General features: G+C 40.6%; 1 protein-coding gene across 1 annotated transcript in view; it reads left to right on the top strand.

The window, feature by feature from the left end:
• Nucleotides 1–24249, top strand: part of PLXNA3 (plexin A3) — a 1436523-nt gene that overhangs the window by 716137 nt on the left and 696137 nt on the right. The window contains exons 6-7 of the mRNA XM_044080266.1: nucleotides 3700–3823; nucleotides 13780–13933. Coding sequence (XP_043936201.1) covers nucleotides 3700–3823; nucleotides 13780–13933 — 278 coding nt within the window. The remainder of the gene's footprint in view (nucleotides 1–3699; nucleotides 3824–13779; nucleotides 13934–24249) is intronic.

Genomic DNA, 24249 nt, shown 5'->3' with positions numbered 1-24249 from the left:
AGCAGGTAAGGTGAGTGTGCGATAGTTAGGGACTTTAGGGTTAGGGAGCAGGTAAGGTGAGTGTGCGGTAGTAAGGAACTTTAGGCTTAGGGAGCAGTTAAGGTGAATGTGCGGTAGTTAGGGACTTTAGGATTAGGGTTGGGTTAAGGTGAGTGGATAGGTAGTAGTGTAGGGTTAGAATTATGGTTTTGTTAAGTGTATGTGTGTGGTTTATTTATTTTGGTGTGCTGATGTTGTGTGTTTGTGTTTCAGAACAGTGAATTTTTTCCCTGGGAAAAAATTTGCTGTTCTGTATGTTCAATATTTTGTGGTTTAGATATTTTAGGTACGATGAAATAGCGTTCGCTATTTAAATCGTACGATAGGGTAATATAAACGCTTATTATTTGTATATTTAATGGCTGTTTCACTTTTGCTGTTGTAGTGCAGACATTTGTTGGGCATCCTTCTGATTTGGTAGTGATACGCATGCCACCCAAGAGAGACAAGTGCACCTGTTAGTGATAAATATCTTTCAAAGACGGACATGATAACTGCGTGCACTGCTTAGGACTGAAGGATGACATAAAGGTTGTGATTTGACTGTAAAATCTATCAAGACCTTATACACAAGATAAAACTCCACTTAAGTCTGCCTTAACAAAAAGAAACGTGTTCTTCTACCTAAACTTTTTCATGTCCTTGGGCAGTAGCCAGCTGAACATCTCCTCCACATGAAAGGAAAAGCTTAAGGACAAGTGGAAGGAAGCTGAGGAGTCATGTGACCAAACTGGGCCTTTTATATCCAAACAGATTAATATGTTAATGATACTAGACCTGTCCCCTTAACCTGATATTTAGCTTGACCACCACACCTTCAGTAGAAAGCATGTCTCAATGAGCCAAAATGGCCTTAGATTTGACTGGAAAGGATATGAATTTATCCACCAAGGACCTATGTCTGCTGTTTAAAGGGAGGGTTGTTTCCCATTGCAGATCATGAAGGAGGAAGTTTGTTGCTATTTGTTTTGCTCCACATCCCATGCACAGGGCTTTGACCCCCTGCATTACTGGAAAGTTAAGGGACTGAACCCAGTCACTGCACTCTCATTCAGTGACTGAAATACAGCCAGATGTGCAAAAGAGCACAGTTTGCTGTCTTGAACTGTCCAGTGTTTTTCACCCAATCTCCTACATTTCTGTATATATGTTATGTGTGTGTGTGTGTGTGTGTGTGTGTGTGTGTGTGTGTGTGTGTGTGTGTGTGTGTGTGTGTGTCTGTGTATGTGTGTGTATCAACATTTGGTTTTAATGCATTTTAGGTAACTAAATATGTTTTGAATACTGGTTTTACTAGCTCATCTTCCAGAAAGTTCAGTACTGGTGTCAGTTTTCTCAAAGGAGATGGGAGGTAGGGATAGCTTTAATAAAGAATTTCCTACAAGGTTTCAAGAAGCACAGCCATGAATTTAGAGATGCTTAGCAGATCCTACAGTCATTCACGTTAATTCATTGCACAGCTGAGCTGAGCATGGGATTCCAGCAATCTTCTTTATAATTAAATCTCATTAAAAAAATTGCAAAAACACATTATGGGGCCAGGCTTGGAAACAATAATTTACTTTTTCCACTTGCAAAAGGGAATTTTTAAAAGGTCTGGTAAACCATAAGTCTGTGAACTTATCGCTGTTGACAGTTCATGGCTGAAAGAAGCCATACCGTGAAGCTTAACTCCTGTAGTTCAGTGACGTGATTGCTGATGGTGGTATGCTATGTTTGTGCACTGCATAAAGTTTTTTTTTTTAAATCCAAGGCCAGCCAGCACTTATGGTGATAATTAAGTCCCCTTTATAAGTTTTTAAAAACGTAGCACAACAGTATTGATGAGAAAAAGCAGTGATTTCCAGGCTTAACGCCATTGCGCTGTCCCACATGGATGGTTCAGAAGATGACAAAAGCAGCGCCCTTGCAGATGGTGTTCTAACAGTGATGTTTTAATTATAAATTAAAGGGGGGACTATGAGAATAAATAAGGTTTCATGAAAAAAATTCCTCTCTCCACCAAGAAAAAAATGCTTTCCATGTCTTCAGCATGTAAAGTACTCAGTGCAACAAAAACCTAAAGTGAGCAAAATACTTTTGGGATGGAAATAAATGTGCATTTTTGGTTTCAGATGAAAGAAGAATTTGACCTAAATAATGAATCTGTAAAGCTGGACCCTGGGATTTGAGTATTGTCCCTGTGGTTAGTCGCTCTTTGACCTTTAACAGCTGTTTTACTTTGTCTTCTATTCCACTATGATCTCTGTATACCTGTATCTTAAATATCTCTTTACACCAATGCCAGCAGTAGAATTATAGACTGATTTTTGTCTTGTTATGATATTGTTTTTTGAATTCATTGTATATAAATCATTCTCTTTACACAGTGTTTAAATCTAAGATTTTTTCCTCTTGTGTTATTTAAAGTATTTAAAGAGAGACTCATAACTGGGACCAAGTATATTACGTGTTCATGAAAATGTTTTAAAATGTGACAGTAAGTTTATCTTTACTTGGTAACACGTCAGAAATGTGCAATATTAAATGTCCCCTGTACTGGTACAATGTTGTCACCAGGGTAAGAATACTGTGCTGGCTGCTTGTATTGCTGAATCAATATCAGAATGTTAAAATGTACAGTAGCCTATGATCATGATTAAACTTTCTGGGACCTCTGCAAGCTGTTATAGAGTGACAGATTTTTAAGCTCATCTAACCCAGGTTGTTTCCTTTTCCCAAAGATTTATAGTGACCTTATACTTTATAATAAATGTGTGAGTATTATGGGTGATCTGAGTTGTACCCCAACAAAATTTACTTTTTTTCCTGAGTGTCTGAGATGTTCAGCTTCAATCACACAGTTGGACCAAAGAGTCTTTTTCCAAAATCTGCATCTCAGCAATAACCTCTTGTAGAGTTACTGTGGAGTGTAGATAAATTACTGCTACTGTTATCCTGAAAAAAAAGGGAGACAAGTGGTATGCTGAATGTCAAACTTATAGAAAATGAGAAGGAATATTTCACCAAAGAGTGATGAGAAAGTGATGTGTGTGTGTGTGTGTGTGTGTGTGTGCGTGCGTGCGTGTGTGTGTGTGTGTGTGTGTGTGTGTGTGTGTGTGTGTGTGTGTGTGTGTGACATATTGGCAGCTTTACATTTAGGAGTTTCGTACTGGCATACAGCAGGTGTTGAGGAAAAGGATGGATGTTCTTTTTCAGAGCTAGCTCCATGCTGAATAAGTTATCTAAGCAATGACTTTCTTCCATCAGCTCCTTTCACATCTGTTTGCTTGTAAAAACTGAGGAGTCTAAATGCAGGCTAACTTGCCTTAACCATGGAAGTGGCATTTTTGTAGCAGGAGGTGTGTTTTATGGCTGTGTGAGTTTATAGTCAAAATGCTTGTTAAAAATGTTTCAGTCAACTGATCGGCAACACAACTCATCAGGTATTGCTTAATGTTTACTGCTTGGAAGTATTCTGCATGACTTCATTCATTGTGGTCACCAGCAGTCAGATATTGATGGCATTGTCTTGGAACTTTTGGGTAAGTAAGCAACATATTGAGGTGCAGCCAAGCGTTTGACACTCCCAGTCCTTCTGTAATGTGTATTCTCTCATTTCCTAGTTTAGTGTCCTCTTCTTATGCAGTGCCTTTCTTTTTTGTCTTGCTTTTCATGCAGGTGCACAAGGAAAGATAAATGTGAACGTTCGGAGGAGCAGTACCGCTTTTCTTCTGAACCAAGCCAATGTCTAGATGTTACTGTCCAGCCAAACAACCTCTCTGTCACTGAATCAGAAGTCCTGGTAAGTAGTGGTGCCAATATTGCTGTCGTATGGACTGATAACAGAGAGCTGCTAAGGAAATAAGTTATGACATGCTATTTAATTAAGTTTGTGTGGCCTGGATTTGTATGTTCACAGGGACAGAGTCGATGTATTGTTTATACAGATCTTGGAAGTGCTTTTACTCTTTGACCGTTATATGTCACAGAGTTTTAATTCATCAAGTTGCCTTTTGAATAGGAAAAAACACTTCTAATTTGGACTTCGCAGGTTAATCATTTTAAACAAATATAAATATAAAAGTAATCAAATAGCGATATAGTACAACTAGAAATTACTCAATTCCCTTTTTATGATCCTTTTAAAGATATTATATTTGTTAGTGAGAGAGTTTGAAATAAATTAGTATGTGCCAGTGACAATCAGTCAAAAGCAGAGTATATGACTGCTATGAAATAACATGGTTTTCGATGTCACACACCTTTATTTTATGTCATTTAAAATGTTGCTCTGGTATACCTCCAAAGATGAAGTGATGCAGAGAATGGCTTAATATTACTGCCCTTCATGATGATGATTGGTGGCTACCAGATCATACATTTCATTCATTCATTCATTCATTCATTCATTCATTCATTCATTCATTTTCCTTTTCTTGTCTGGGTAGTTGTGATTACAAATTTCAGGAAACATCAGATGTGGCACTCAACAGAGACAAAGAGATAGGTATAAAAAAACACCAACCAAGTGTTAAAACACACCAGACTACAAAGCCAGTGAAAAAGATGCCACCAGTCTTGTATTAAGTAGTTTATTCACACTGAATAACACTCTGGCGCCTCTGCACAGCCTTCCCGGAGTTCAAAGAGCTAGGTAGCCTGCACTATCTGCCTTATGTTTTATAATATCTTTCAGGATTTGCAGTTAGTGACCCTTAAAAGTCATCTTGGGTTGCTTATTTATACATTGATTCATTGGTTCATTGATTGATTGATTGATTGATTGACTCATTTATTCATTCATTCACTCTCTCAGTAATTCACTAAGAATGTATTTAATTCATACATTGAGTCATTCGTTTATTTGTGCATCTTGGGATGCTCTCCATAAGCAAGGCCTGGCAACTGCAGCACACCTCACTGGTGTTCACTGTTAGACTGCAGCACACCTCACTAGTGTTCAGTGTAAGACTGTAGCACACCTCACTAGTGTTCAGTGTTAGACTGCAGTACACCTCACTGGTGTTCAGTGTTAGAATGCGGCACACCTCACTGGTGTTCAGTGTTAGACTGCAGCATGCCTCACTAATCAGTGTTAGACTGCAGCACGCCTCACTGGTATTCAGTGTTAGACTACAGCATGCCTCACTAGTGTTCACTGTTAGACTGCAGCATGCCTCACTGGTGTTCCACGCCTCACTGGTATTCAGTGTTAGACTGCAGCATGCCTCACTGGTGTTTAGTGTTAGACTGCAGCACACCTCACTGGTGTTCAGTGTTAGACCGCAACACACCTCACTGGTGTTCACTGTTAGACTGCAGCACACCTCACTGGTGTTCAGTGTTAGACTGTAGCACACCTCATTGGTTTTCAGTGTTAGACTGCAGCATGCCTCGCTAGTGTTCACTGTTAGACTGTAGCACACCTCATTGGTTTTCAGTGTTAGACTGCAGCATGCTTCACTGGTGTTCAGTGTTAGACTGCAGCATGCCTCACTGGTGTTCAGTGTTAGACTGTAGCATGCCTCACTGGTGTTCAGTCTTAGACTGTAGCACACCTCACTGGTGTTCAATGTTAGACTGTAGCACGCCTCACTGGTGTTCTGTGTTAGACTGTAGCACACCTCAATGGTGTTCAGTGTTAGACTGTAGTACACCTCACTGGTGTTCAGTGTTAGACTGCAGCACGCCTCACTGGTGTTTAGTGTTAGACTGTAGCATGCCTCACTGGTGTTCAGTGTCAGACTGTAGCACACCTCACTGGTGTTCAGTGTTAGACTGCAGCATGCCTCACTGGTGTTCAGTGTTAGACTGCAGCACACCTCACTGGTGTTCAGTGTTAGACTGCAGCATGCCTCACTGGTGTTCAATGTTAGACTGCAGCACACCTTACTGGTGTTCATTGTTAGACTGCAGCACACCTCACTGGTGTTCAGTGTTAGAATAAGAACAGATTACCAGCAGAGCCTAAAGATGAGCTTGGTGTCAATATTTCTATCACCACATTTCACATTGCTTGTTGTGCTGCAGATGTGATTCAAAAGGACTGATGCCTTTTCTAGCTTTCCTGATGCTTACCTAACCTAGTACAATTGCTTGATCTGAGATCAGTCACTGAAACATTGGACCAGCCCCCCCCCCAACCCAAATTTATTCGTTATTGATATTTGTTTTTTCAGTATCCCTCAAATCTGTTGTTAGTCCTTAGTATAGGATCAACCTTCCCCACTTAAACCTCCCTCCTTTTTCTCCATTTTTCTTCTTTACAGCCCTAAAGCTCTCGCCCTGGTGTCATCAATCTGCCCTGAGAGGCCAGTCATCTCTGGTGATATAGTTCAGCAGAGCCAAACGTCTGTTTCAGTTCTTTTTACCATCAAACATCAAAAGCACTAAAAATGTATGTGTTATCCTATTACAGTCACCTGGATCCTAGTAGTGCACTAGAGATATTGTTTTTGTACTCTGTAATAGGCCCCATCTTGGACAGATACACATGCAGTGTTAGGGATGTCAGCCATTCACTCCATTCTCACCTCTCTAAATAACTTTCTCCGCATAGCTTGTTTTTGTTCCTGTTAGTTCACCTTTCCATTTCAATTCCACCACCCTTACTTTTTTAGACTCCCACAGTACATCCACCCACTTTTTACTGCTGCTAGCTTTTTTAACTAGCATCCTTTTCAGCCCCCACTTTTTTGTCTACACTTTACCCACTTTCTTGACTCTCCATCTCTATAGCCTTTACTCCCTATAACCACCTGCTTTTTTTTCCCTTGCGCTTTCTTTTTTCTTTCTTCTTTCTTCTTTGGCAGCACTCTGGCATTACCCTATTCTATTTTTATGGCCTGTACACTTTCCCCCATATCAAATATTTTACTGTGCGGACAATACTCCTTTGCTTTACCTACCTTTTTCAGCTCCTTTTTTCTCCTTTCATACAAAACTTTGTACTGGTTATTTTTTCATCCTCTCTGCAACTCGTGGCCTGGTGTAGCCTGCTCCGTTCACCCTCACTTTGCTCCCCTACCTTACCCCCATTCCCACCCACCCATTCTTTTATTTTATTTATACCTATCCAAACCACTCCCCTCATGACCTTACCCACCTGACCAACAAGTCATAACACAAAGACCCACCTCTTTTTCTATTAACAATTTCATCACACCCTCCCACACACACTGCTATTTACATATTTTTCCATCTTCTTTCACCCATCCAAAATTCTCTTACTTTTTGCTAACCTCAGACTTTTCAGCCTAGCCCCATCCTACTACAACCACACCCTCTTAGCTCAAGAGTTTTTCTCTTTCTATCCTTACCATGGCCTTACTCAAACCTATCATCACCATCTCTACCTTACTATCCATACTAAGTCTATCCTGTTACTTAACCTCCTTTCACTCCCACCATCTCATACTCTATCACTCCCCAACACTTCCTACATTCCTTACCCTCTATGATACTAGAGACACTGTACACATCTCTCCTCAATTACTTAACAATTTTAATTCTTTATACATCCCACCTAAATTCTATAATACCTCTAGCCTCTCACGTTCCTTACATGAACAACTTAAGCTTTTCTCCAAGCTAAAATATCTCACTTTACACTGGCTTACCTTTCTTAAACTCCAGTCTGACATAAACCTAAACCCAGGCCCCATCAATCCTAATTGACCCAACTCATCCTCCAAACTCTGCATATAATAACTACCTCTTTCACACCACTCAAATAATCAAACTCAGACCTACTTGTAATACACTTTAATCTTAGAAGCCTCCTCAACAAAATTCAAGAATTCCATGCTGCCCTTACACTCTACTCCCCAGACATAGCTGTAATTACTGAAACCTGGCTCAAGCCACATATAAAAACTGAGGAATGACTTCCTCCTCACTATAGTTTTATCAGAAAGGATAGATTATCAAAACATGGGGGTGGTATTGCCATAATGTACAAAGACCACCTCAGCTTACTTCAGCTCCCGACCATGCCATCTCAGCTTCCCACAGCTGAAATTCCAACAACATGCTTACACCTTAATACCCCAAAATCTATCATCTTAATAGCCATCTATCTCCCACCCACAAATAACCACTCACATATTGAAAATATTCTAGAATGGTCATCCTCCACTTTTTCTCAAGAGACTATAATACTTGGTGAATTTAATCTCGACTGGTTTTCCTGCTCTTCTAACTCCCCTACCAACTTTATCAACTTTTATGTCTTTACCCAAAATATTTCTCAACCCACATGTATAGACAGGGTCTCAAACAAGCATTCTGTACTTGACTGGATCTTAACTAATAAATCCAATTACAACTATGACACAGGTTCATAGGTGTGTACTAGCCTAATGGCCCTGGGGCCTTTACAAGCCTAGCCATAGGATTACCCTGGCATCATGCCACCTGACCTTAGTTCACAGTGTCTCTGTCGGGTAGAGCCACTAGAGTTATCCCCGGAGTGAATTTTCTATTTCCCATCCACTCGTCGAGATTTCTCTTGAAGAGGGTCAGTGAGGTGATCTGCTTGACATGTATGGGAAGTCTATTCCATAGCATGGGCAGTCTCTGCGTTATGAACCTGTGCCTCCAGTACATTCTGTTGATTGTGGCAATGAGGTTGAGGTCTCTGGAGCGTGTGGTGCGGAGGGATTGGGATTTCTTTAGATGTAGCATTTTTAACACAGCTGGGTCAGACATGGCTTTGTAAGTCAAGCAGAGGTCGTCTCTAAGTAGGCGATATGAGACAGAGAATAGTTGTAGTATTTTGAGTCTGTACATGTAGGACAAGTGTTTAAGGCCTAGGATCCTCTTTGTGAGGTACTTTTGCAGCCTCTCCAGTTGTTGCAGGTGCCTAGTGAGGTACATGCCAAATGGGGCATTGTACTCGATGATTGGTCTAATGAGGGAAGAGAAGAGGGAGACAATGACCTCTTTCTTTCTGAATGCAAAACCCTTAGTAATGAGATGTGCCACATAGAAGGACTTTCCGACCACAGTGGCAATGTGGTGATCAAAAGAGAGGTTGCTGTCAACCTGTGTTGTGTTCCCAGATCTCTTATAATGCCTTCTGTGTTCAGTGGACTACCATCCATGTGGTAATTCATGGGAACCAGGTTTTTCCCAAAGGGGATGGTGCCATATTTTTTGGCATTGAGCTTAAGGCCATGGTTCTGACACCAGTCGTTGGTCTCAGTGAAGTCATTCTGTAGGATGTCAACATCACTTGGGGAGTTAATAATAACTCCCAACTTGCAATCATCTGTGAACTTTGTCAGCCAGAGTCTCTTCGTGTTGGCCTGGACTTCAGAGAAGTAGATACCAAACAGAAGAGGACCCAGGACCAAACCCTATGAGACTCCACTCGTGACTAGTCGGCAGTCTGACTTGGAGTGAGTTACTTTTACACTGTGAGTTCTATCTGTGAGCCAGTTTGCAACCCACCTAGTGATATAGGGGTTGATGCCTAACTTAGTGAGTTTTTCTATGATTCTTGAGTGGGGAATGGTATCAAAGGCCTTGGCCAGATCAGGGTAGGGTGTATGAACCACCTTGCCTTCATCCACAGCTCTGGTGACTGACTCAAAGACGTCGACCAAGTTAAACAGATATGATCTACCCTTCACAAAACCAAACTGTGTGGGATCCAGACTTTGGAGATTCCCTATATCCTTGTTTATTATTTCCATAGCTTTGCATATCAGGCTCATCAGGCTAATGGGGCGATAGTTCCCAGAGTCTGTAGTCGCTCCTCCTTTGTGGAGAGGGATGACTGTCGCAGTGCACCATTCAGTAGGGATAAAGCCTGAGGTGAGGCTGTGACTGAACAGGGCACACAGGTGAGATGCCAGTTCACTCTGTAGTTCATGTAAAACACAGCCAGGGATATTGTCAGGTCCCATAGAAGCTGTATTCTTGACCTTGGACAGTGCTGTTTTAACCTGTGCAGCAGTAATACTGAGGGCCTGGCAATCTACTGGTATTGTGATTGGTCCTTTGGAGAGGTAAAGTTGGCACTGAATCTGTCGGCCAGTATACTGGCAATATCTGTTGGCTCAGTATAGGAGGTACCATTGTGCAAGTAGCTCAGAGCAAATCTGGGTATTACCATGGAGATTCTTTACCGATTCTCTTAGTGACCACCAGTCAACTTACCTTATCAGAAAACATACTCAGAATATAAATAATATTATATATCAATATGTACGCAATAAAAAACAGTTCTCCCCCTCCCTGTTTACCAGCCTATTACAAGAATATGACTGGTCACCCCTAAAACCCCCTCAACTTGGATCGAGCAGTTCAGTACTTTAATAGTGCATTCCTGCAAATCTTAAATAATCTTGCTCCTTTCAGGAAAATACTTTCCAAGTCCAAACAACTTCCTTACTTAACCAAAGAGACTATCTTCCAATCAAAACAGTGGGCAAAGCCTGGTCCCGCTATCACAAAAACAAAACTAGTAACAATTATACAACCTACCGATAACTCAGAAACCGGGCCAAACACAAAATTAGAAAGGACAAAAAACTTATTTTTAATCATGTCAACAAAAATTCCAAAACAACCCTCAAAAATTCTGGCAATCAATAAACCTCCTCCTAAATATAGGATGCTCTACCATTCCACCCCAAGCAACTAATAGCACTACTGACTGTATAGCTACACAATTCAATACCCACTTTATCACCTCCATCACCTCATTACTAAATAAGAATGTCAATTCCACACTTTCCTTACCACCTCCACCCTCTGACCCCAGTACTCCTTCTTTCTCTCTTAAACCAATCCCAACTAATTATATACAAAACCTCCTAACCAAAATAAAACCATGTACTCCTGCAATAGATTAGTTACCTGTGAATTTCTTAAACTTGCTGCTAAATCTATCTCCTGTTCTATATCTTTTCTTATTAACCCCTTTATCTCTGAACAGTATGCCCCCCTGCTTTGGAAAATATATCATGTCATACCCCTTCACAAAGGAGGCCCATAGCTATACTATCTCCACTTGCCAAAATTGTTGAAAAATGCCTCCATAAACAGACTCTAGACCACCTTCTAACACATAACCTTCTGTCTTCTACTCAGCAAGGCTTCTGTCCCAAACATAGTACTAACACTGCCCTATTACATTTCACCAATACTGTAAACCAGTCAAAAACAATAACCACATTGTCTCTGCCACCTTCTTCCATATGTCAAAAGCTTTTGACACTGTATACCATCAAATACTCCTAAACAAACTTGCCTCTCTGAATTTCAGCTCCAGTGCACTTCAGTGGTTCCACAGCTACCTCTCCAGCCGTAAATAAGCCACCTTATGGGAACATAAACTATCACCCCTTTTGCCCATCACTGTTGACGTCCCACAAGGTTCTATCGTATGCCCACTTCTCTATCTTTACCGATGATCTCTATACTGCAGCATCACCTGCCTCTGTCATACAATATGCTGATGATGCTTCCCTTATTTGTTCTGCCCCCTCCATAAATGAAATCCAAGTAAAGTCTCAGACTGCTCTTAATAATATCGAAAAATACCTCTCAGACCACCAACTGATTCTAAACCCAAACAAGACCAAACTTATATGTTCTAGTCCCTCAAATAAAAAACAACAAAAGCATCTCTCTATCTTCATCTCTGATGGTACAAAAATTGAACCTGTCAAATATACTAAACTCCTTGGTGTTACTCTAGACTGTAACCTAAAATTTGACAGACATATCACTTTAACAATCAAAAAAGTCCACACAAAAATTAGGTGCTCTCTATAGGGCAAAACCATATCTTTCTAACCATGCTAGAATTGCTACTGCCAGAACTCACCTACTTTCCACCCTTTATTTTCACAAATCTACACAAACCTTCATAAATCTAATCTAAATAGCCTAGAAGCTTGCTATAATAAAATCGCCAAATTTGCCACAGACCTTCCCCATAGATGTCACCATTGTATAGCCCTCCAAAAACTAAACTGGATCGAACTCCCAAACTTACTAGCCCTAAACCAACTAATAGTTGCTTACTCCATTATTCATAACCTCGACTATTGCCCAGCCTTATCTAACCTCATACAACCCTATTCCAACCTTACTTCACTCAGGTGTGCTGATAATAACTTTCTCAAAGTCATCAAAATCCGCAACACCTATGGTGATTCTTTATACAGCTACTCCATAGCCAAAACCTGGAATTCCCATCCCCAGCATTTGCTATCTATACCTAATACCCATAGCGTCAACCAACTACTCACAAATTATTTCTCCAATCACTGTCTATGCTCCTGTACTACTCCTGGCTAAGCATACACACCTCCTGCCTACCATGTTTTTTCTACCTGTGTAACTAAATATTGTTTGATTTCTCTTGTTGCTGTTGATTATATCATGTCTGACTTTTCATCTTGTATTAACTTGTTTTTACACTGTATTTATTATTACATAAACTTTCATAGTAATCTTTTTAATACTGTAACTAGCATATCTTAGTATAAATATTGTAAACCTACTTTTTTGGGAGCTTTTCTCCCCAGGTCTCCACTGAAAATGGGCTTGTTCATAGCCCAGTCAGACACTACCCAGTTACCAAATGTAAGTAAGTTGCTTGTTTGTCTTTTCGGCTTTTCCTGGTTAGGGGTCGCCACAGCAGAACTCCAGTCTGCTAATGATTGGCAGTAGATTTTTATGGTGCCGAGTTGCCAGCCCATCTCCCAACCTTCAGCGAAGGCACTCCCATTTAAGCATGTCTTTCGAACATCACTCAACCACGGGGAGGACATGCAGACTCCACACACAAGGCACTCCAGCCGAGAATCGAACAGGAGAACCTCTTGCTGTGAGGCAACAACGCTACCGCTGCACCACCGCGGCTGACCAAATGTAAGTACATAAATAAATAAATAAATAAATTTTAACAAGAAGCTCAAGTAAGTAAATAAATAAATGCTAACAAGAAGCTCTGTCAGATGACTTGGACTAATCTTACAGCAGGTAGCAGCAGGCTATGCCCTGTTCAGGGAAAAGGTTAGGTAATCCTGCCTAGGAATGAGACACAGGCTGATTTATTGGATCACAGATTGCTCAAAAGGAATTGATAGCTGAATTAGAGGAAGTGTGAAAGAATATGAAACATAAAATAAAACAAAGCAAAATGTTGTCTTTGCGTATTTCTTATAACATAATTCTGTAATGCATTGCCCAGCATCTTATAGCATGTTACGTTAATATACTGATACTGGTCTGTGTTACAGAACAGGTGATACATTTTGTTTCCTTGTAAGAAAAATGTATATACAATACCCATTGTCTCATTTATTTGCACTGGTAATACATGCTCCTGTTATAATTTGTCTGGTCTGTAAAACTTTCTACTGTATGCCTGGGTCATTTCTGAAATGCATCCTTAATGCATCACTCCACCTAACAAGTTAATAAACATCAGTGCTTAAATAAAAGGAGTATTTACAATCTCTTTCTCTTTATAAATATATATATATATATATATTATTTTTTTTCCCCTCAACAGATACAGACAGCTGGATGCAGCTAGTTATTTGGTGGGGAGGAGGGAAAACAGCTAGTGAGACTGCACTCCTCTGGTAAAGACAGGAGGCCTTTATTCACCTTGCTTATTTAACTGGTTAGACTGGCGCATGTATCAGCTGCTGCACTGAGAAAGGGGTGGGGCCAGCTTATGCTGGTGGATCCAGAGAACTTTTTAGGTAACTTTTCTTTTTTATTTTGCAGTTAACGCTGCGTGCTAGGAATGTTCCAGATCTGACAGCTGGTATTATATGCACCTTTGAGAACATCACTGAAGGAGAAGCAGTAATTCAACAAGGAGAGATTCGTTGTGTTTCACCATCCGCACGAGATATACCAACAGTTGCACGAGAGCATGGTAAGGAATGCAAGAGACATAAACACAGACACACACACACACACACACACACACACACACACACACACACATACAGTACATTCACTTATGTACCATTTTCATGAACTAGGCTAACTAACTCCTAGTAAGACACTGAGAAGTGGTATGACATGAGTCAGAGAAGAATTTATGGATTCAGATTTATGCATTGTTAGAGTTATAGCTGTTGAAACTTTGACTATTAATACTCTTTTCAGCATTCACAGTGCAATAATGCTGTTTTTAGTACTCCATTTACATAACACCTTAGTAGAAATGTGCATTTGTCATGCTGTCTCAGTGGATACCCATATTTTAATCTGGTCTTTAAGTGCTGTGATCATTCTGCATTTAAGAAACAAATTAATGTGTACCCGTGTACACAATTCCATCTATTTTGGCTATGTATGTCCCAGTATGAAGAATTAAATTCATAGTCACAACTGGATATAGAACCTGACAAAGCTCTTTTATCTCCTAGTCAAACAGTAAAGGCACTTTACCAGTGGCTCTTATTAAAGTTATTCACTGTCCCCTTTTCTAATTATTGATTTATTAAGCCACTATGTCCATTACACACACTTTTTTTTTCCAGAGTGCCCCAGGAAGATTGGTCTGGTTGGTAAATGTCTGCTGAAATTGCTTTGGTTAAAGCCATCATTTTTTAAGACTTTTGACTGGATGAATTATCAACAACACTTTGCTGACTTGCACTTTGCTCAGGATTTTCACAGACCTGGAATTAAGAGTATGTAATAAAGGGAGGACCCCCCCCCCCCCACACACACACACACAATATACTCTAATCCATATCTTGGAAATAAAATTATGGTAAGTGTAAATCAGCAAACTAGTTTTGCTGAAGCTCACAGTTAATTACAATACCGTCAGAAAAAGGATGGCAGTACAGGTTAAGAGCTTTGGGGAAAGGATACAAGTCTGCCAGTAGCCCCACACCTGACAACCTGAAAGTGTTCAGCTCTGTGCAGCAGTTGTAAAGATTACCATCTGTTGCATCTACAGAAGAAAAACGTGTACATATGTGACAGTGAAGGGGAAACAGCTCTGTGAATGTAGTGTGGCATGTAATTGCCTGAGAACTCTGTGTTGCTAGGATATCTTTATGTATGGTTTTGCTATGCCTTTAAATCGGAAAACAGGAACATTTTGCAGCATTTATAAATAATGTTTTAGAAGCTGACTAAACATTACCAAGATAATGTATTCTCAATGTTAAGTCTGCAGAAAGATGCTGGGTGTATAATTATGGGTCAGTACTCACACCTTGAGCAAATGTGAGTAATTATATGCCTCAAGTGTGCTGTTAGGCACAAGGGCCTTGTAGCAAAGCTTTTGAACAAATACGGAGAAAGTGTGGTAAATTGACGATAATTGCACATCCTTGAAGACTCTTGTTGAGCTAATAAAATGGGTTCCACTGAAAAATGTATTTATAGAAAAAGTCTTAACAAACTTCAAGGGGAGGTCATCAAAGATGAAGCAGTAACATAATGTAAATGTAAATGAGATAAACAGATCGTCACCGCATAAAGCAAGCACAGACTTGACTAAACCAAAAGATGCAGCGAGGACAGTACGACATTATACCATCCTGTTGTTTGGTATATGGACTGTGACAACTAGGAGAACTGAAATATCTCCAGGTAACACTGAGTCACACAATCATGAAACTGAAAATATGCTGAACTTGAGGGTGATTGCTCTTTCTTTAATCATCAATAAACTTGTAATGAGAAAAATAAAGTAAGGCTGAGTGCAGAGGAACTTGATCCCATGCACAGAATACCTTTTTAATGTGTCATTTCCTTTTAACATGACAAGTTCAAGTACATGTATTATGAGGATCTGTACACTTGACCTTTCCATTACAGCTAAACAATTGAGATGTGAGCACAGATGTTTTGAGATGATGTAGTGGATCCTTAATTTGAGCCTGAACAATATAGTGTATGTAAGATTATATATCTGGGAAGCCCCCTTCCACCCCTATCTGGAGGGCTGTGTCCCCTTCCCACACTCCTGCTACTTAGTCTTTCTCAATGCTGATATTTAGAGATTAGTGCAGTGATCTGATCCATCTGAGACTTAGTACTGGATTAATGTATAGTCTTGTGTGACATCAGAATGAGAATTGATAATTAGGAGGTGTATGGGGGAGGCAGGTTAGGACATACCTCCTGCATAAAAATAGTGATTGATGCTTGCAGTAGTGACACTGTCACTACTGAAGCAGCGTTAGAGATTCATAGGTCGGTACTATGCTATCGGCCCTAGGGCCTATGCAAGCCTAGCTAACAAGGTTCCCTGGCTTTTGCCATCCAAGAAAGTTATGTTCCTGTGCCACAGTTGAGCAGGGCCACAGGAGTGATCCCCGGGGTGAATTTCCTAATTTCCATCCATTCATCAAGATTTTTCTTGAAGAGTGCTAATGAGGAACTTTGCTTGACATAGATGGGTAGCTTGTTCCAGATTATGGGAAGTCTCTGGAACAGGAATCTATCCCTCCAACATGTTCTATTTATTGTGGTGACAAGGTTTAGATCCCTAGAGCATGTACCCAGAAGGATTGGGATTTCTTTAGGTGTAACATGTCCAGCAGCTCTGGGTTTGACATAGCTTTGTATGTTAGGCAGAGATCACCTCAGAGTAGGCGACATGCTACGGAGTAAAGCTGGAGTTTTTTGAGACAGTCAGCATAGGAAAACTGTTTGAGACCCATAATCCTCTGTGGCCTCTCCAGCTGTTGCAGATGTCTTGTGAGGTACATTCCAAAAGGGGCATTGTACTCAAAAATGGATCTAGTGAGTGCCGAGTAGAGGGGAACAATGATCTTTTTTTTTCCTGGATGAGAACCCTTTCATGATGAGGTGTACCATGTAGAAGGATTTTTTGAGTACTGTGGTGATGTGATTATCAAAGGAGATATTACTGTCCACCTGAGTCCCAATGTCTCTTATCACACCTTCAGCGTTAAGAGGACTGCCGCCTATGTGGTAGTTTATGGGAACAGAGTTTTTACCAAAGGGGATGGCAGTATACTTTTTGGCATTTAGCTTGAGGCCATGGCTTTGACACCAGGCATCTTTGTCAGTGAGGCCCTTGTGTAGGATGTCCACGTTGTTTGGGGACTCTACTATGCCACCTAGTTTGCAGTCATCTGTGAAAGTCATCAGCCAGAGGCCCTCTGTGTTAGCCCTTACTTCAGAGAAGTAGATACCAAACAGGAGAGAACCCAGGACTGAACCCTGTGGTACGCCACTTGTCACTGGTTTGAAGTCCGATTTGGAGTCTGCAGCTTTTACAATGTGTGTTTTGTCAGTGAGCCAGTTGGCAACCCACCTTGTGAGTTATGGATTTATACCTAGTTTAGTGAGTTTATCTATAATTCCAGAATGGGGATGGTGTCGGAAGCCTTGGTGAGGTCAAGATAGGCTGTAGGAACTGCCTTTCCCTCGTCTACGGCTTTGGTGACTGTTTCAAAGAAGTCAATCAGGTTCAGGAGGCATGATCTGCCTTTCACAAACCCAAACTGGGTGGGGTCCAGGGTTTGAAGGTTACCTGTGTCTTTGCTAATGAGTTCCATGACAATGCTTTCCATGGCCTTGCAGACCAGGCTCGTCAGGCTAATAGGGCGATAGTTCCCGGGGTCTGTGGTGGCTCCCCCTTTGTGGAGTGGTATAATTGTTGTTGTGCGCCATTCAGTGGGCACAAAGCCCGATGTGAGGCTATGTTTGTACATGGTGCTTAGGTGGGCGACCAGTTTGTTCTGAAGTTCATGTAGTACGAAGCCTGGGATGTTGTCTGGTCCCATGGAAGCTGTGTTCTTGGCTTTGGAAAGTGCAGTTTTTACCTGTGCAGCTGTGATTTCAGGGCCTCTGCATTCTTCTGGAATAGATATGGTGCCTTTAGGGGGTGAGAGGGGGGTAAAGTTAGCACTGAACCTATCAGCCAGGATGTTGACGATATCAGTTGGTTCAGTAATTTTCGTGCCATTGTGCTGTAGCTCAGAGCAGACCTCGGTGTTGCCATTGAAATTCTTGACAGCTATAGAATGCTTTGTGGTTGTCCTTAGAATCAGAGGCAATTCTGTTTTCATAGCTAGCTTTGGAGGATTTTGAGGGATCTCAGTTTCTTACTGAGGCTGACCAGGGAGCTCTTCCACTCATGAGATTTTACTCTCTTCTGCAACAGTTTCTTCCTTCTGTTATAGTATTTATTTGTAGTGGGGGACCACCAGATTGGCTTCCCTTTTTTTGGATAGCATCTTGGTTCTGTTAGGGATAGCACGATACATGCACTTGTGTAATTGCTTATAGAGTGCATTTATGTAGGATTCTGCAGTTGTAGCTGCAGTGCCCATCTGCAGGGGTGTCATGAAGTTTGCCACGTTTGTCTTAAGAAGCATGAAGTTGGCTTTGGAGAAATTTTTTACAGTGGTTTCCTTAATGGGAGGTGGGGACAGGATGTGGATATCTATGGTTTTTAGCTTATGGTCGGATCTGATCAACGAGGAGTTGACTTCAGGTGTAGAACACCGGTCACTCATGTTGGTAATGACTAGATCTAGGATATTGTTGGCCCTGGTGGGGGTGTGGATAATTTTATCCAGGGCATTGGAGTTTATGAATTCTAGAAAACATTGAGTGAAGGAGTTGGTACATGAGTAGTTTTCCCAGTTAATGGTGGGGTAGTTAAAATCACCCATTATTAGGGTGTTTGGCTGGACCCTAATTTTTCCAGTATATCAAGAAAAGAGGAGTGGGAGTCCTGGGGCATGGTGGGGGATCTGTAGCAAGCTGCAATCTGGATTGCAGTTTTGTCCAGAGTTAGTTGCACATGGATAATTTTGGATGCATTATGTTGGGCAACTAGCCTGGAGGTGTGGATATCCTTGATGAATATGGACACACCTCCGCCTTTGGTGTTCCGGACCTGGTTAGTTGGTCGAAAGGTATGGTATGAGTTATAGCCTGGTAATGCAGGGGTGCTCTCTGGAACCTTGAACCAGATTTCAATCACAGCACAGATATCAATGTTCTCCATTTTGAAGAGTGGTTAGAGTGAGTGCATTTTGAGGTTTAGACTTTTAGCATTGAGTAGCATTATCTTCAGTTTTAGTTTGCCTGTATCTGGTACAGTGGTGGTTTGTCATTTGGACCTTGCCTAAAAAAGGCACTATAGGGGCAGCAAGAGCCTTAGCCAGTATCTGGAATCCCAGAGGTGACAGTTGCAGGCCATCTCTGGCAAAGCATTGTGGCCTTGTCAACCATGTTGTCCCAGGCAGACAGATACTGGATCCCCTTAGAATGACACCAGAAGCTTAGCCAATTGTTGAAGTCAGTCATTTTGTCCTTGTACTGTGGTATCTTTCTGGGCAAAGGTAGAATGCTATGCAGGGCTAGGGTCATACCTGCCTGGATTACAAGGTCGGAGAGCTCTTCCATGTCTCTTTTCATGTAGTCCAGGGAGGTACATCTCAGGTCATTCACACCAACATGGACAATGACTGAGTCATATTTGTACTTGTTGTGGAGTGACCTGAGTTCATGGGTTATGTGGTGGATCCTGGCTCCTGACAGGCAACTGACAGTAACCTTCTCCTTGTCTAGTCTGGTGAGTGGAACATCAGTGTGCCTGACTTTAGAGTCACCTATGACTAATGTGTTGGGTACGTTGTTTTGCCTTATAGGCTGTGGTTGAGTGGCACACTGAGTCCATTGGTTATGTGTCTTTTGGGTTGTGTTGAGGGGTGGAGGTTGCTTGCGTTTCTGCTTTGGAGGTCTCTGTTGTTTAGGTAGATTATTATTGAGAGCCTCCATGAATGTTTTTGTGTATCTATGTGTAGGTTTTGGTGGTGTAGGTTTAGTGGGTCTATGTGATGAGTGTGGTGTGGTGCAAGTGTTTACCTTCTTCTCTTGACTGACACGTTCAGTCTTGGGTTGAGAGAGCTTTGCTTCCACTTGGGCTAGATAAATGCATCGCTCACAGGCTGTAGTGTTGAGTGGTAGGAGGAGAGTGTTGTCAGTGTACATGAGGCAATTGCTACATTGCCCCAAGATGCCCAGATTCATCAGGTAGACAGGAGTGAACACAGGGAGCTGTCCCTTGGACATGCCTGGGTAATCACTGTTTTCTTCTAGACAAGTGAGGGAAGTAAGTAATGGAGCTGGTTTCCTCTAAGCAACTGAGAGGAAGATAACCACAAAAACTGTTAACCTCTAAGTAATGAGGAAGGTTGAGTGCTGTAGTAAACTGCAGTTTATTTAGCACCTACAATAGTTCTAAACCAGTGCTGAGCATAAAAAAGCAGATACAAGTGCTAAAATTAAGAATCTGGCTAGTTCTAAGGGAAAAAGTGAAGAGCAGACTTTATAGCGCTAGGAATAGTTTAACCCTAGCTATGCAGCGCTGCGAGATGTGCAAACTTGTGCAAACCCACGCAAACACAGGTTTTCAACTCAGAAAGTTGAAAGGGATAGAAATTAGCCCAATACGGCCATTAAGGCTAATTTCAGAGCTGGAAACCACTCCTCTTGCGACAGATAGGCTGCTCTAATGCTTACCACTCTCACTGATAATTAGAAAGACCTCCCACTACCACAACAAGGTCAGGGCCACTCAGAAGCACAGACTAAAGTCCTAAAACCAGCAGATCTGGGATTCGGACTATTCTAGTATAGGAAAGGGTGGGAAACGAGCAGTACAAATAGTATTTTTTTTGTTTGTTTTTTTTAAGAAATTAAGCAGCAAAAAACAATTTAAACAGTAGAAATGCACAGAAAAGGCTGTCATGCTTGAGTGTGATGTCTACAGTATTAAATGCAGTTTAAAGTTTAACTTTTAAGCAAATAAATGAAGTGCACACACAGTAAAAACAATTTGCAGCAGAAATACAACAGAACCACAGTAAAAACAACTTTTTAAAATGCAATTAAGCTAAAACAGCTAAGAGAAAGTCAAAAAGGTACTTAGATCACCAAAAAAGTCTCTCCTTCTCGTTTTTGGTGCTGTAGTAGTCTGCAGGATGCCCAAACAGGATCCGCCGAGCTAAAACAAATGCAAACCCCCGCAAGCACAGGTTTTTAACTCAGAAAGTTGAAAGGTATAGAAAGCAGCCTAAAACGGCCAATAAGGTTCATTTCAGAGCTGGAAACCACTCCTCTTGTGACAGATAGGCTGCTCTAATGCTTACCACTCTCACTGATAAGCAGAAAGACCTCCCACTACCACAACAAGGTCTGGACTAGTTGTGAGCTTTCATTTTATTTTTAAAGCATTTTATTCAGGATTTTATACTTTGGGAAATTTCAGTTTCATGATTTGGGTCTCAGGGTTTTATGATTTAGTGAAGTATACTAGTAGATTCTGCAACATTCTCTTTTCCTTAGTATCTGTTTGTACTTCACTGCAACATCTTGAAAGGGTGATTTGCAGTAAATAAAGAAATCTTGGTTCATACGTTTGTCTAAGAAACAGAGATTGATTCTTTTAATGATTTCCTCTTCTTTGCCAGCCTTCTGTATCTTTCAGAAAAAGGTCTAGGCGTGTTGATGTCATCCATATAACATGAAGTGAAAAACTTATAATATAACTCATGGTGCAAGAACAAGGTGCAATGACCTGAAAATTGGTGACTGTGCTGGGCTGTTGTAATTTTTCCATATAGAATGACTGCATTTTTGGATATCTTTTGAGGAACTGATATGTTCAAAAACTGTTGGAAATTCAGGAAACAACATGGAACAGAAATAAAGCAGTTCTAATGAGGAATGTAAAACTGCAAGCTTTTATTTAACTGTGATGAACAACTTATCTAGTGGACATGTATAGATGCAGATTTGGTGGGCAGAGTGACCTTCATTAACTAGCAAATCCTGTGTTTATGTACCTGCAGCAGGAGTCTACTTTGTGAGATCCTGAATGCATATTGGCCAATGATACTTTATGGAAGAGCAGAAATTCATGAAGGACTCTGCTCCAGGATTGCTTTGTGTCAGAAACTGTCTGACACTTTCCTCACTAAAACCTCAGATTTGCCTACGTGACAGTGGCATTCATGTGTTAATTTTCTGTACCCTTGATGACTATTTGGACCCGTAGGGTATTGTCTCCTTTCTTTTCTGTGGTTTTAACTTTTTGAGTGACTTCTTTTTGTGGTGTATCTGAAAGTAGACTTTATTTGTAGCTTGTACAAAGAGTTGCATATCCTGAGAGGAAACATGATTTTGCCTAGTGTTTATTCATTGGGACATTATATAGAACAATGTACTCCAACAAATAAATAATCAGGCTACTGAAAAATGTCAGAAGGAAGTGCAAAATTTGCATTTTTTTTATTAAAGTCTCTGCTGTTTAGATTTTACCTGTGGACTTATAGGTCCAGATTCCTTCTCTAATTTACCAAACATCAGCATGAGAATTTTCTAATACTGAGGATCATCACCTCTCATCAAGGACATTTGCCCAATAAATGGTTAAGATACAGAAAAATTGTTTAACTTCATTTTAACTTCAGCATTGCATAGAGAAGAGGTTGAGGTATCTCCTGAGGGAAAGGCAGGGATCCTTCGTTTCTGTCTGTGTGGGAGTGTCTACACCAAGTTGTACTTTTCTGAGATGCCAGAATCATGTTCTGTTTTTCTAGTGCCTTATATGCATTGAAGAGGATACTGCCCCATTGGGTAGGGAGTTAATTACCTCCTGAACTTTCCACTATGCCTTCAGATGCCAAGCCACATGGCCATTGTTTTCTGCTCTAATCCAGCTCTTGATACTGATGCCGCTGGTGGTGTTGTGGTCAGTGACAGAATACTTCATTTCAGCTGCACATTTTCATTATCCTAAGCATTATTAGTGGAATCCAGAAGGACACTATCCTTTCTCCATTGTAGTCATCAGATCTGTGCCACACTTTTCTTATCACTGCTACCTTCATTCCAGATGATAAAATATTATGGCATTTGTTTAAGGATACCATTTTAGGTAATGGACTCATACATAAGTGTAGGAAAAAGGACACGTCATCATACCCGAGGTTTGTTCAATTAGAAGGAAATCATGGAACGAAATCAGAGAAGCATAAAAACTGTCTAAATTACCAGCTGAAGCAAAATAACTGCTTGAGGATTTTAAAAGGAAATGCAGTCATTGTGTGGCCTTTTGTTTCACGAGGGTTTGAGTTACAGCTTTATTTGATTTCTGTTAGACATGTCTTAGCAGAAAGTTTTATTGTACACATGTATGTAGGATTTATAGGGGTATTCTTCCTCTGTGAGTTACTTTCCGTTTAGGTATGCCTGTATAATTGCAACAGTGACTAACCGTTTTATATTCTGCTACATGAAGCTCATGCCTTACTTGTAGAAATCTAGGCCATCACAAGTTTATAACTATACAGGAGGACTCTGGTCAGTCCAAGGTTTTGTGAACTTTTTCTAAACCTCCTCTGTAGGTTAACCAGTATAAGAGTTCACTCTGTCTGCGTCTACCTTGTGTGCATTTTGGGTTTGTCCACAAAGCAGAATCCCTTGCATAACCAGATATACCTGGCAAGTGATGACATACCTGATCACATACTGAATCTTTGTTGTGTGGAACCTTTTCCTGAGAGGTATGGTTTCACAGTCATGTTAATAACAATAGTGCATTTCAACTAGTGACTTAGTGGGTTACCATTAGTTAAGCAAATTGACATTTTGACCAGTTTCAACAAAAAGGTCTCCACATGCTGCTATTATGCAAAATGTAATTCAATTAATGCTGTAGGTTCAAGTACATTCAGTGAATGATGAATTAATTGTCAACATTACTAGAAATGTTCTTCATGTCTTTGACTTGATCCTTTTATGTAGTTGGTCTGAACTGTACACTTTTTCAATATGAAGTACAGAAATGAAATTGTTTATGTTAATACCTAATGAGAGTACCTTGTCCACAGTGCCTTATAAAGCTTGAAAAGCAATTTATTTTTTCAGATTTTGAAACCAGGTGTGCTTGCCAATTTGATAATGGTCCTCTTGTCACAATTAGTAGGCTTGTTATTTAATTAGAGGCAACAATGACAGGACACTTTCATAAATAATCTAAGAAACTAGAGACACAACTACAATTTAAGCTTCTTCATTGCTGGTGTGATACACGTAAACTGCTAGCCATATAAAGTAAAACATGCAAGACAATACATTGAAAATCTTAATGCCTACTGACCCGGTTTTGTAGGTCCAGCTGGGTTTTGAATGCAGCCTGACAGATGTCACAGCTTTCAAGCCAGGAAATTC

Source organism: Protopterus annectens, chromosome 8.part0, assembly GCF_019279795.1.
Source record: "Protopterus annectens isolate FY-2018-M chromosome 8.part0, PAN1.0, whole genome shotgun sequence".
Lineage (NCBI taxonomy): Eukaryota > Metazoa > Chordata > Ceratodontiformes > Protopteridae > Protopterus > Protopterus annectens.
The sequence above is the reverse complement of the archived record's forward strand: the minus strand, read 5'-3'. Positions and strand labels throughout refer to the sequence as shown.